This window comes from Hyla sarda, chromosome 9, assembly GCF_029499605.1.
Source record: "Hyla sarda isolate aHylSar1 chromosome 9, aHylSar1.hap1, whole genome shotgun sequence".
Lineage (NCBI taxonomy): Eukaryota > Metazoa > Chordata > Amphibia > Anura > Hylidae > Hyla > Hyla sarda.
This window is the reverse complement of record NC_079197.1, coordinates 173,044,638-173,059,597: the sequence shown is the minus strand read 5'-3', so window position 1 is coordinate 173,059,597 and position 14,960 is coordinate 173,044,638. Positions and strand designations below refer to the sequence as shown.

General features: G+C 48.1%; 1 protein-coding gene across 3 annotated transcripts in view; it reads right to left on the bottom strand.

The window, feature by feature from the left end:
* Window positions 1-657: 657 nt before the first annotated feature.
* The window catches only part of LOC130291831 (butyrophilin subfamily 1 member A1-like), a 45,182-nt gene continuing 30,879 nt past the window's right edge, over window positions 658-14,960 (bottom strand). Inside the window, exons 6-8 of one of the 3 annotated variants that reach the window (XM_056541145.1) lie at window positions 5,685-5,705; window positions 4,270-4,296; window positions 658-2,772 (exon numbers count right to left, since the gene is read on the bottom strand). In XM_056541145.1, the coding sequence (XP_056397120.1) occupies window positions 2,210-2,772; window positions 4,270-4,296; window positions 5,685-5,705 (611 nt within the window). In that variant the 3' untranslated portion in view covers window positions 658-2,209. The remainder of the gene's footprint in view (window positions 2,773-4,269; window positions 4,297-5,684; window positions 5,706-14,960) is intronic. The other 2 variants (XM_056541147.1, XM_056541146.1) reach the window with 2 other exon arrangements.

The window sequence follows — 14,960 nt, the reverse complement described above, 5'->3', positions numbered from 1 at the left end:
AATCCCAGTGTACAAAGGAAGCGACGTTTCAGCGACCTCTCGTCGCCGTTCTCAGCTTGAGAACGGCGACGAGAGGTCGCTGAAACGTCGCTTCCTTTGTACACTGGGATTATGCAATAAATTTTTCACCTTTTTTGCACCTTATTTCTGTGTGCTGCTGGTCTCTTGTTTTTCTCTAGATAGATAGATAGATATGTAATATATAGATAGATAGATATGTAATAGATAGATAGATATGTAATAGATAGATAGATAGATATGTAATAGATAGATAGATATGTAATAGATAGATAGATAGATATGTAATAGATAGATAGATATGTAATAGATAGATAGATAGATAGATATGTAATAGATAGATAGATATGTAATATATAGATAGATAGATATGTAATAGATAGATAGATATGTAATAGATAGATAGATATGTAATAGATAGATAGATAGATAGATAGATATGTCATAGATAGATAGATATACACATTTATGTTTTTTTAACCCACTTTACAGTTTGTTCCTTATATTAAACACATATATATTTATATGTATTTTTAATATAAGGAACAAACAGTAAAATGTGTATATATAATTTGTGTAATGTATGTATATATATATATATATATATATATATATATTTCATTTTATTTATTTTTTTAAACCCACTTTACTGCTTGTTTCTTATATATGCATATATGTGTGTGTGTGTTTCTTTTTATTTTTTTATTTTTATTTATTTATTTATTAATGAATTAATTAATATTTTACTGTTTGTTCCATTTTCCTAAATTTATTTAGGATTATTTCCATCATTCAATTGTTTTTCGTACACAGCAAATCACATATAAGTAAGTATAGGCAGCAAAACAGCAAAAACATCTCCCAGTCCTTAAAAGGAACCTACAGAGTTCCCCTTCCCTAAGCCGCACGTCATTTTTTCTCAAGGTCATCATTGTAATCAGTGAGATTGTACAGGACAGATCTTGGCACCCGAGCTTTTCACCCGAAACGCTCCAATTATAATCCACCCAAAAAGATCAATAACAATCTGCGATGATTGATCAGGAGTCACCGGTGAAGCCTTGTAGAAGCTTGTCAGTCATAGCTCCAGATCGATGGCTTCTCGGTAAGTTCCTCTACTGCACTCGCACGGAATCCTAATTGAGAAACATTTTTTTTATTATTCCATCTTGTTTTTGTATTGTGCATTTGTATAACCTGTGGGCTACACGATGTGTGGTGTCGGATGAGGGTAATGTGTGAATTAACCATTTTGTGACGCATGGGCGTGGTTGACCTATACGCCACCCAAGGTAGACCAGCTTCTCCTGTGCCAGACATGGGGGAAATAATCACTCCAACTCAAGGTTACGGATTACTGGCTTTACTGAGGTTGGAAAGATGGTACAATCCGTTACAGCTCAGATTAGCATGTAGAAGATGCAGGGGGAACTTTGAGAAGCTTATGCTGGGACTAATAGTTGACTTGTATGCAACCCACGCTAGACTTTAGTTACTTGGACTTGACTGACTTGACTTGAATTGATCCCTGGACTTTAGTGCTTACCGCCAGGCTTTGACTTTCACCCAGGCACAGGGGTCAACTGGTAGTAGATGTGTTGTTCCATGACTAGTCCTCAGGCCTCCTTCAGAATCACCTCACAGACTCTTCAGACTTCTCTCAACTGTATCTCAGCTACAACTGTACTCTGAATTCTAGTTACTCTATATATGGAGCAGGTTTTGAGCATTCCCATTGGGCAGATAAGTCACATGGTCCATTTCTGCATACTCCCCTAAAAACAAGGTATAATATAGAGTCCTGAGGAATGTGGGCCCAAAATGGACATTGAAGCAGCATCTGCCACACAGGATGGGCAGGAACACAGAAGAACACATGATTCTGTACTGGGTCACCACAGATGGAATCAACGAAAGTGTGACACCAACAGAGTCCATCATTCCTTGCCAAGTACCTTCGTGTAGTCTAGTGTCTATGGAGAGGTGATCCGCCCCAATCCTTCTCTCGTGAATACCTCTCAGTTGGCTCAACCATTCCTATAGCCACGTGCTGTAAAGTATGTCTGAAAATTAGCAACCAAAGCTCCATATGGACCACTGGGAAAAAGATCAATATGGTGGTCCTTGGACATTGAGGTTGCTTCCACCTCTAGAGTTGAGGTCATTGCCGATTTCCCTATGGACTCTTGTTCTACAATGAAAAAGATATTCCAGGACCAACATAGTAAAACGGATACACATGGTGAGAAAATTGCCCTCGAAAGGTGTAGAGGGGCTCATAGGTGTCCACGTCATAAAACGAAACCCTTCCATCGTCATAGTCTAGATACGTCCCAACTCTCTGTATTCGTCTTGATTCCTGTACTCCACTGAGTAAAACAGGTTCCTGTGGCCTCTGTGCGTGAGAACGTAAATCAATAAGCTCTGGAGGTGTAAGAAGAGCATAGTAACCTTCCTTTGTCCCTCTGATGGCCCATATACCGGCTTCTGGACACTCCCGCTGCCCTCCTGTCCTCCTCACACTTTCCAAGGCCACCCCGACAGACCAAAATTTTCCGTTTTGCTCGTGGATTTCCGTCTCCCAGTAGTGAGCACCCTCCCAGAAAGACTGCTGACCGAGTACACAGGGCTCCATGTCAAACCTCACACTGTTTTGGGGAACATTTTGTACATTTTCACTGGTTGAAATGTGGCGACCATCAGGAGAGACGATGAGACCGGCGTACGCAGTGAAAGGATCAAACGAAATGGATTCTAAAATCAAGTTAGAAGAGTTACACGTTAGTTATCCTTAGAATAATGTGGCTGTAATCATAAATATAAGCAGTTCTGGAGGAACGTGGATCAGGCTTCACCTCTGATTGGTCCATAGTCAACGCATCTTGGAATCCAAGTAGATATTCATTAAAGTTATCCCAATTTTTTATGTGGTACTCCGCTGCACCAGCGTTCAGAACATTTTGTTCTGAACGCTTGGAGCGGGGGGTCGTGATGTCACGGCCACGCCCCTCATGACGTCACACCACAACGCTTCAATGCAAGTCTATGGGAGGGAGGGGGCGTGATGACCGCCACGCCCCCTCCCATAGACTTGCATTGAGGGAGGGAGTGTGGTGTGATGTCCCGAGGGGCGTGGCCGTGACGTCACAACCCCAGCCACCCGCACTTCAATGCAAGTCTATGGGAGGGTGCGTGGCGTCTCCCACATCCCCTCCCATAGACTTGCATTTAGGGGGTGTGGTGTGACGTCACGAGGGGCATGGCTGTAACGTCACAACCCCAGCCACCCGCACCCAGCATTCTAAAGGAACGCTGGGTGCTGCACAGAGATCGTGGGGGTCCCATCGGCGGGACCCCCGTGATCAGACATCCTATCCCCTATCCTTTAGGGGTGGAGTACCAATTCAATGTATCCTGTATCCACATGCTAGGTGATAAGTACTGCATGTGATCAATGGTGGTCTGAATGTTGGGCCCACAATGGTCACGAAAAACTTAAGCTCATTGTCCCCCACTCTATAAACAGATCGGTGGTTGAGCATGCACTCTCTATAGCCAGGTACTATACTGCAGTACACATGTACAATATAATATAACAGAAAAAAAGTATAAAAGTATCAGTTACTACATTGGAATAGAACAGGGAAAAACTCTAATCCTACTGTTGGTGGAGCCTTGAGGACTGGATTGAGGACCTCTGCTCTAGTTGACTTTTGTGGCCCATTTCTGTGTCAGAGCCTGAGCCCAGTGGATTTTTGGTGGAAATACCAGAACAGTAAAGAATATCAAAGTTTATATATTATGGGGAAAAACATATCTCCTATCCAAATGATAGGGGAGAAGTTTTAGATTGCAGGGGTTCTGACCACTGGGACCCCCTACAATCTCCTATACGAGGCCCCAGCTCTCCCTGGGAGCGGCACGTCATGACTCCTGCACGTAGCGGCGGCCAACAAACCCCCTCCATATATTTCTATGGGAGAGCCATTTGGCTATCTAGAGATGTGGAGGGGGTGTGGCGGTCCCTGCTTCCTGCAAACATTGTGACGCGCTGCTACCGGGGAGAACCGGTTGGACCCCCGCAATCTAAAACTTATCCCCTATCCTTTGAATAGGGAATAAGCTTTTCCCCATGGTACTTCTCCTTTAATATACATAAGAAAACAAATAATGGAGGGAAATTCCAAAAAGTAAGCAGAAGTAAGAATAGCGGTAGGTAGGAATTAATAGGCGTATGACTTGTTCTCCTACCTTTCCTGGAAGCTATTGTTCTCCATTCTAAAAATGAAACATAAAGACAGAGGAGGCATTAGGAGCATTAATCCCGAGCCTGAATCTTCCGTATGACTAATGGCCAAACGACGACATTCTACATTCTCTTTGTGAAGAATTCTTGGAGTGTAACCTGATCAATATATCGTCGGGGTAACATTGGGAGTAACAAATGGTGGGAATAATTTAAGATCAGGCCCCCCCCCCCCCCGCCCCTAGGAACGGGGCATAAACAGAGGCCACGCCCCCTCCCATAGACTTGCATTGAGGGATGATCAGGGCATAAACAGAGGCCCCCCACCGGGATCGGGGCATAAACAGACGCCGGCCCCAGAGACTTCTACACTACTGGAGGACCCTTACCATAGGGATGTCCATAGGGTAGAAATCCATGCTGAACACTCTTGCTAGAATACAGGTAAAGCAGTTGTCTCCAAGCTGTGGACCTCAAGCTGTTGCAAAACTACGACTCCCGGCGTGCCGGGAGTCGTAGTTTTACAACAGCTTGAAGTCCACAGTTTGGAGGCCACAGATGTAAAGGGTTCAGATACTGCAAGAATTGAGAGGGTCCCCCTAAAGTAGAACAATCCGCAGGATAGGGGATAAGTTTTAGATCACGGGGCCACTGGGACCCCTCATGATCTCCTGTACGGGACCCCAGCTCTCCCCCCGAGAGCCAAGCCCCCTCTATTTATCTCTATGGTCTTGATTATAAAATCGCTCACCGATTTTGTGCATACAGCTCCTACGCAGACATGTGTTGCCATGGTTTCAGACTACACAAGTTGTAGTCGGGCTTTACTCCACTTCCTTTCCCATTTTTTCTTCTATTCTACACACAACAGGAGTGAGGACTAAGAATTGAGGAGCTCACAGCTGCATGATCAGACCACAGAGGTTTGTTTGTAGTCTGTTACCATGGAGACGCTTTAGTTTGCGTAGGAGCTGTAGACCCAGGGTAGTCAAATACGAGAAAAAATTTTGATGTAATTGACTAAATATTGGTGGCAGGAGTGGACAGATTGCGGGAGGTCTGACCACAGGGACCACTGTGATCTCCCATACTGGGCCCCGGCTCGGCCGCGGCTCTGCACTGCTAGTGCGTGTTTTGTACCCAGCAGGTCAGCTGGTACAATCACGACCCCTCCATTCATCGCTAAGGGAGAGGCGGAGACAGGGCATTGCTGGGTCTCCGCCTCTCCCATAGAGATGAATGGAAGGGGCGTGTTTGTACCAACTGACCTCCTCTTCCCCCACGGGAGATCGTGTGGGGGAAGAGGAGCGGTGGGCTGACCCACTGGTCGGACCTCCCGCGATCAGACATTTATCCCCTATCATAAGGATAAATTGCTTAGCACTGGACATCTTCTTTATGTTAGAGCAGGAATACTCACCAACCTCCCATTTCAGATGTTCTGAAAATATAAAATAAACATATTTTAGATTTAATATGTGGAAAAGCATGTGGCCAATACAGGCTACAAATGTTGCTAAAATAAATCCACTTTTTACACAAGACATTTTTTTTAAGTGGGCGTGGCTTCCATGGCCCTGCTTATTTAAAAAGGGGTATTCTGACATTAGGTACAAAAATGCTGGATAAAAAAAAAATGCTGCCGAAACCTGTCTGGCCCACTTCTGAAATCACCAAAAATCCACAACACTTCTGACAGTTCTCGACCAGTACTGTTGCAGAACATCTCATTTCACAGCAGACTATCGTACAGCACCTGCTGTATTCATTACGTCTTCTCCTCTGTCTGAGGCATTGTTCAGTACAACGCTGCATTCTCTAACCAAAACAAATCATTCTTCCATAAATGTCCCAAGAAAGATAGATATGTATATGGCAGGGAGATGGTGATGTAGGCAGTAGGGGCTGGTCAGAGGTGATGACATCACTAAGGGGAAAGGGCAATAACTAAGGGGCAAGATCCAGACACGCCTTCTGAGACAGCAGAGGATGATCCGTCACCTCGGGAGTGAGGGAGTCGTCGAAGAGTTAGGCTAGGTTCAGACTATGAAATCTCCGGCAGAAAATTTCCATCCGGAGATTCCGAGTGCGGCCAGCACCAACTGAATCAGTCAGCACTAGGACCGTGCGGACACTGCAGTCTCCAATAGACTGCAATGTGTGCCGCGAGTATTTCCACCTGAAGAATGAGCAACGCCATTCTTCAGGCGGAAATTTCCAAGCGGATTTTCCGTTCACAAATTCCGCTTCAAAAATTCCGAAGTGTGAATTTGTGAACGGAAACCCATTCACTACACTATACATTTTAGCAAGCGGAATTTCTGCCTGCAATTTCAAAACGGAATTGCAGGCGGAAATTCCGTAGTGTGAACCTAGCCTTACTGGGAAAACACCACACAGACGCAACTTCCTGTCAGGAGGGAGAGGGAAGCCGGGGTTCTACTGAGACAACACCACACTGAAAATGACTACACAACTTCCTGTCTGGAGAGAGGGAGCTGCTGATCAAGCCCCAAACTAACAATAAAAGGCTAAAGAACTTCCTGTCAGGAGAGAAGCCGTCGCTTGGGAGCTGAAAACAACACCACTGTCACGATTCGGCTGGCAGGAGGTGGATCCTCTGTGCCAGAGAGGGATTGGCGTGGACCGTGCTAGTGGACCGGTTCTAAGTTACTACTGGTATTCACCAGAGCCCGCCGCAAAGCGGGATGGTCTTGCAGCGGCGGTAGTAACCAGGTCGTATCCACTAGCAACGGCTCAACCTCTCTGACTGCTGAAGATAGGCGCGGTACAAGGGAGTAGACAAGAGCAAGGTCGGACGTAGCAGAAGGTCGGGGCAGGCAGCAAGGATCGTAGTCAGGGGCAACGGCAGGAGATCTGGAACACAGGCTAGGAACACACAAGGAACGCTTTCACTGGCACAATGGCAACAAGATCCGGCGAGGGAGTGCAGGGGAAGTGAGGTATACATAGGGAGTGCACAGGTGAACACACTAATTAGAAACAACTGCGCCAATCAGTGGCGCAGTGGCCCTTTAAATCGCAGAGACCCGGCGCGCGCGCGCCCTAGGGAGCGGGGCCGCGCGCGCCGGGACAGGACCGACGGAGAGCGAGTCAGGTACGGGAGCCAGGGTGCGCATCGCGAGCGGGCGCCACCCGCATCGCGAATCGCATCCCGGCTGGAGGCGGTATCGCAGCGCACCCGGTCAGTGGATCTGACCGGGGTGCTGCAGTAGCGAGGATGTTGCGAGCGCTCCGGGGAGGAGCGGGGACCCGGAGCGCTCGGCGTAACAGTACCCCCCCCCTTGGGTCTCCCCCTCTTCTTGGAGCCTGAGAACCTGAGGACCAGACTTTTGTCTAGGATGTTGTCCTCAGGTTCCCAGGATCTCTCTTCAGGACCACAGCCCTCCCAATCAACCCAAAAAAATTTTTTCCCTCTGACCGTCTTGGAGGCCAGTATCTCCTTTACGGAGAAGATGTCAGAGGAACCGGAAACAGGAGTGGGGGAAACAAGTTTGGGAGAGAAACGGTTGATGATGAGTGGTTTAAGAAGAGAGACATGAAAGGCATTAGGAATGCGAAGAGAAGGAGGAAGAAGAAGTTTGTAAGAGACAGGATTAATTTGGCACAAGATTTTGAAAGGACCAAGATAGCGTGGTCCCAGTTTGTAGCTGGGGACACGAAAGCGGACATATTTAGCGGAGAGCCATACCTTGTCTCCGGGAGAAAAAATGGGAGGAGCTCTTCTTTTCTTATCGGCAAACTTTTTCATGCGAGATGAAGCCTGTAAAAGAGAATTTTGGGTCTCTTTCCATATGGTGGAAAGATCACGAGTCACTTCATCTACAGCGGGCAAACCAGAGGGCAAGGGAGTAGGGAGGGGGGGAAGAGGGTGACGGCCGTACACCACGAAAAATGGGGATTTAGAAGAAGATTCAGAGACTCTGAAGTTGTACGAGAATTCGGCCTATGGTAGAAGATCTGCCCAGTCATCCTGGCGGGAGGAAACAAAATGCCGTAAATAGTCACCCAGGACCTGGTTAATTCTTTCTACTTGCCCATTGGATTGAGGATGATAAGCAGAAGAGAAGTTTAATTTAATCTTGAGTTGTTTACAGAGAGCCCTCCAGAATTTTGACACGAATTGGACGCCTCTATCCGAGACGATCTGCGTGGGCAAACCGTGAAGACGAAAAATGTGTACAAAAAATTGTTTTGCCAACTGAGGCGCTGAAGGAAGACCAGGAAGAGGAATAAAATGTGCCATCTTGGAAAATCGGTCAACGACCACCCAAACAACAGTGTTGCCACGGGATGGGGGTAAGTCTGTAATAAAGTCCATACCAATCAGAGACCAAGGCTGTTCGGGGACAGGCAGAGGATGAAGGAGACCAGCAGGCTTCTGGCGAGGAGTCTTGTCCCGGGCACAGACAGTACAGGCCCGCACAAAATCAACAACATCCGTCTCCAGAGTCGGCCACCAATAGAAGCGAGAGATGAGTTGCAAGGACTTTTTGATGCCCGCATGGCCAGCGAGGTGGGAGGAGTGACCCCATTTGAGAATCCCGAGACGTTGGCGTGGAGAAACGAAGGTCTTCCCTGGAGGAGTTTGCCTGATGGAGGCTGGAGAAGTGGAGATCAGACAGTCAGGAGGAATGATGTGTTGCGGAGAGACCTCTACTTCCGAAGCATCCGAGGAACGAGAGAGAGCATCGGCCCTAATGTTCTTGTCGGCAGGGCGAAAATGAATTTCAAAGTTAAAACGGGCAAAGAACAAAGACCACCTGGCCTGGCGAGGATTCAGCCGTTGGGCAGACTGGAGATAGGAGAGATTCTTGTGGTCGGTGTAAATGATAACTGGAAATTTTGATCCCTCCAGCAGATGCCTCCATTCCTCAAGTGCCAATTTAATGGCCAGTAGTTCTCGATCCCCGATGGAGTAGTTCCTCTCCGCCGGAGAGAAGGTCCTAGAAAAAAAACCACAAGTAACAGCATGCCCGGAAGAATTTTTTTGTAGAAGGACCGCTCCAGCTCCCACTGAGGAGGCATCAACCTCCAATAGGAAGGTTTTAGATGGGTCAGGTCTGGAGAGCACGGGAGCAGAAGAAAAGGCAGACTTGAGCCGTTTAAATGCGTCTTCCGCTTGAGGAGACCAGGACTTAGGATTGGCATTCTTCTTGGTTAAAGCCACGATAGGAGCCACAATAGTGGAAAAATGAGGAATAAATTGTCTGTAATAATTGGCGAACCCCAAAAAACGTTGGATAGCACGGAGTCCGGAGGGGCGTGGCCAATCTAAGACGGCAGAGAGTTTATCTGGGTCCATTTGTAGTCCCTGGCCAGAGACCAAGTATCCTAGGAAAGGAAGAGATTGACATTCAAACAGACATTTCTCCATTTTGGCATAAAGTTGATTGTCTCGAAGTCTCTGAAGAACCATGCGGACATGCTGGCGGTGTTCCTCTAAGTTGGCAGAAAAAATCAGAATATCGTCCAGATATACAACAACACAGGAATATAAGAGATCACGAAAAATTTCATTAACAAAGTCTTGGAAGACGGCAGGGGCGTTGCACAGGCCAAAGGGCATGACCAGATACTCAAAGTGTCCATCTCTAGTGTTAAATGCAGTTTTCCATTCGTCCCCCTCCCTGATGCGGATGAGATTATAAGCACCTCTTAAGTCCAGTTTGGTAAAGATGTGGGCACCTTGAAGGCGATCAAAGAGTTCAGAGATAAGAGGTAGGGGGTAGCGGTTCTTTACCGTGATTTTATTAAGTCCGCGGTAATCAATGCAAGGACGTAGGGAGCCATCTTTTTTGGACACAAAGAAAAATCCAGCTCCGGCAGGAGAGGAGGATTTGCGGATAAACCCCTTTTTTAAATTTTCCTGGATGTATTCAGACATAGCAAGAGTCTCTGGGGCGGACAGAGGATAAATTCTGCCCCGGGGTGGAGTAGTACCCGGGAGGAGGTCAATAGGACAGTCATAAGGCCTGTGAGGAGGTAAAGTCTCAGCTTGTTTTTTGCAAAATACGTCAGCATAGTCCATATAAGCCTTAGGGAGACCGGTTACAGGGGGAACCACAGGGTCACGGCAGGGAGTACTGGGAACCGGTTTAAGACAGTCCTTGAAACAAGAAGTACCCCAGCTCTTGATCTCTCCTGTGGACCAATCAAGGGTTGGGGAATGGCGTTGAAGCCACGGTAGTCCAAGGAGAATTTCGGAAGTGCAATTGGAGAGGACCAAAAACTCAATTTTTTCGTGATGAGGTCCGATGCACATTAGGAGGGGCTCCGTGCGGTAACGTACGGTACAGTCCAATCTTTCATTGTTAACACAATTGATGTAGAGGGGTCTGGCGAGACTGGTCACCGAGATGTTGAACCTGTTGATGAGAGAGGCCAAAATAAAATTTCCTGCAGATCCGGAATCCAAGAAGGCCATAGTAGAGAAGGAGAAGGTAGAGGCAGATATCCGCACAGGCACAGTAAGGCGTGGAGAAGCAGAGTTGACATCAAGAACTGTCTCACCTTTGTGCGGAGTCAGCGTACGTCTTTCCAGGCGGGGAGGACGGATAGGACAATCCTTCAGGAAGTGTTCGGTACCGGCACAGTACAGGCAGAGATTCTCCATGCGGCGTCGTGTCCTCTCTTGAGGTGTCAAGCGAGACCGGTCAACTTGCATAGCCTCCACGGCGGGAGGCACAGGAACGGATTGCAGAGGACCAGAGGAGAGAGGAGCCGAGGAGAAAAAACGCCTCGTGCGAACAAAGTCCATATCCTGGCGGAGCTCCTGATGCCTTTCGGAAAAACGCATGTCAATGCGAGTGGCTAGATGAATGAGTTCATGCAGGTTAGCAGGAATTTCTCGTGCGGCCAGAACATCTTTAATGTTGCTGGATAGGCCTTTTTTAAAGGTCGCGCAGAGGGCCTCATTATTCCAGGATAATTCGGAAGCAAGAGTACGGAATTGGATGGCGTACTCGCCAACGGAAGAATTACCCTGGACCAGGTTCAGCAGGGCAGTCTCAGCAGAAGAGGCTCGGGCAGGTTCCTCAAAGACACTTCGAATTTCCGAGAAGAAGGAGTGTACAGAGGCAGTGACGGGGTCATTGCGGTCCCAGAGCAGTGTGGCCCATGACAGAGCTTTCCCAGACAGAAGGCTGACTACGAAAGCCACCTTAGACCTTTCAGTAGGAAACTGGTCCGACATCATCTCCAAGTGCAGGGAACATTGTGAAAGAAAGCCACGGCAAAACTTAGAGTCCCCATCAAATTTATCCGGCAAGGATAGTCGTAAGCCGGAAGCGGCCACTCGCTGCGGAGGAGGTGCAGGAGCTGGCGGAGGAGATGATTGCTGAAGCTGTGGTAGTAGCTGCTGTAGCATCACGGTCAGTTGAGACAGCTGGTGGCCTTGTTGCGCTATCTGTTGCGACTGCTGGGCGACCACCGTGGTGAGGTCGGCGACAACTGGCAGTGGAACTTCAGCGGGAACCATGGCCGGATCTACTGTCACGATTTGGCTGGCAGGAGGTGGATCCTCTGTGCCAGAGAGGGATTGGCGTGGACCGTGCTAGTGGACCGGTTCTAAGTTACTACTGGTATTCACCAGAGCCCGCCGCAAAGCGGGATGGTCTTGCAGCGGCGGTAGTAAACAGGTCGTATCCACTAGCAACGGCTCAACCTCTCTGACTGCTGAAGATAGGCGCGGTACAAGGGAGTAGACAAGAGCAAGGTCGGACGTAGCAGAAGGTCGGGGCAGGCAGCAAGGATCGTAGTCAGGGGCAACGGCAGGAGATCTGGAACACAGGCTAGGAACACACAAGGAACGCTTTCACTAGCACAATGGCAACAAGATCCGGCGAGGGAGTGCAGGGGAAGTGAGGTATACATAGGGAGTGCACAGGTGAACACACTAATTAGAAACAACTGCGCCAATCAGTGGCGCAGTGGCCCTTTAAATCGCAGAGACCCGGCGCACGCGCGCCCTAGGGAGCGGGGCCGCGCGCGCCGGGACAGGACCGACGGAGAGCGAGTCAGGTACGGGAGCCGGGGTGCGCATCGCGAGCGGGCGCCACCCGCATCGCGAATCGCATCCCGGCTGGAGGCGGTATCGCAGCGCACCCGGTCAGTGGATCTGACCGGGGCGCTGCAGTAGCGAGGATGTTGCGAGCGCTCCGGGGAGGAGCGGGGACCCGGAGCGCTCGGCGTAACAACCACACTGACAATAAAAGGACTACACTACTTCTTTTTAGAAGAGAGGGATTAGCCTGAAAGATGCTGAGACAACAGCACACTGACAATGAGAAGGCTACACAACTTCCTGTCAGGAGAGAGGGAGGAACCATGGAGTTGCTGAGACAACACCACAATGAAAATAAGACTACATAATTTCATTTCAGGAGAGCAAGGAAGCAGTCAGAGAGGTGCTGAGACAACACCACACTGATAATAAGAGGATTACACAACTTCCTGTCAGGAGATAGGAAGGAGCCAGGGAGTTGCTGAGACAACACCACACTGACAATGAGAGGACAACACAACTTCATGTCAGAAGAAAGAGAAGGCAGCCAGGGAGGTGGTGAAACTACACCATACTGACAATGAGAGGACTACAAAACTTCCTGTGAGGAGAAAGGTAAAGACAATACTACACTGACAATGAGAGGACTACATAACTTCCTGTCATGGGTGAATTACACAAAAACATGTGGAGCCAAGTACAACTTGTGTTAACACTATATTAGTAAGTTATATATCTTGGGTTAATTGTTTTATACAAATAAGACTATCACAAAAATAAAAAAAGCACTGTGTCCTCAAGGGGTTAAAGGGCATATGAACAAAGTGTGAAGAGCCACCCAAAAAAGGGACGCAACACAACTACGTATTACGTGTCACATTTATCACTACGAGAAGAGTCTTTCCAGGTGGAACAATATAATCCAAACCACAAGATTGTGGGAGATGCGGGCGGCGTCCTGTTGGCAACACAAGTGAAAACATGTCGACCACAAGTCATCTAGTATAACAGGTGACAGCGCAAAACAAACAACACGTAAAATACAGCAAAGGAGCTAAGACGTGCACTCACCGCATAGTACGTGTCTTCAATCGAGGAGGCTGAAGGTCCGGGAGACGTCTATGGATGACACCGAAGAGCTTGGAGGGGACGCCGGCCGTCTCACAGGGATCGAAAGTGCGGAGACTGTAACTATTGCTCCTTCATCTCTTGTTCGACCATAGTTAATTTGGGAGGTGTTAATCACAAGATAACACAACTTATTATGTGTAAGAGCACTTTTGTAATATACTTCATTATGTACCCATTATGTGGTATGCCGCGGTTTTAGGTCCGGTCAGAAAACCGGATACGGGGGAAAAATGTGCCGACCGGAGTCACCGTTTGTGGTTGGCTCATTGAAATGCATTAGATACGGGCCGGGTCCGGCTGGGATACAGGAGCCCCCGGTTTTTGCTCCCCCCAACCGGATCCGGCAGCCGTACAGTGCAATCATAGTGTGAACCCACCCTTACATTGGTAAGACGAAGCGACAGCTTCGGACACGCTTTAGAGAGCATCTGTACACTCTGAAAACTGGACGAGGAATCCCCAGATGGGCAGAACATCTCTCTACCTGTCATGCCACTGATGGGAAAGTCTTGAAATTCGGAGGACTAGAAAGAGTCATAAAACCCGAACAGGGAGGCGATAGACATACCTTACTATTGCAACGAGAGGCCCGTTGGATCTTGAGGTGTAATGCCCAGGGCCCCGCCGGCTTCAATGACCGTGTGGATTTAGCACCGTTCCTTAAAGGGGTACTCCGCTGCTCAGAGACTGTTCCCGAATGCTTGAGCCGGCGCCAGGAACTTGTGATGTCATAGCCCCGCCCCCTCATGACATCACACCCCACCCCCTCAATGCAAGTCTATGGGAGGGGGTGTGACGTATGTCACGCCCCCTCCCATAGACTTACATTGAGGGGGCGGGGCATGACATCATGAGGGGCGTGGCTATGACGTCACAAGTTCCCAGCTCCTGCGTTCGGAACACTTTGTTCCAAATGCTGAGCAGCGGAGTACCCCTTTAATCCCAAATAATTGTCTCCCGTCTTTCTTTTGTGCTTTTGGTTTTTTCCTTCTTTCTATAGTCCCTTAGCTTCGACTCTTTTTTACATTTTATTGTTTATAGTTTGTTATTCTTATTTTTTCGCATTTTTTCCGCACTCACTTATGTTTAAACACAGTCACATTCATGCCGAGCATCTCGTTTACGCGCTGTCGCGGTTGCCTTCCTAGAATCACATGATTTAAGCACCCAGCGTGATGACGTGAACTAGAGGCCGGAAGAAGCCCGGAGTACCGTGCGAAACGGCTGACGTTGCCTGCGAGCGCTTCGGTGTCATCCACGGACGTCTCCCGGACGTTCAGCCTCCTCGATTGAAGACACGTACTCGCTATTTTGATATCAGTCTCTTTACACTGGATACGTTGCACCCCGCAGGTGTCTCACCATTGGGCTGGACGGAGGATCGCGGTTAAGTACACAATTGTGGATGCGTTTTCTTCTTCCATATATTGGTGTGCCCCCCCCCCCCCCCCCCCAACCCCGGTGAAAAACTTTTTTTTTTTTTTTTTAAATCAACTGGTGCCAGAAAGTTAAACAGATTTGTAAATTACTTCTATTAAA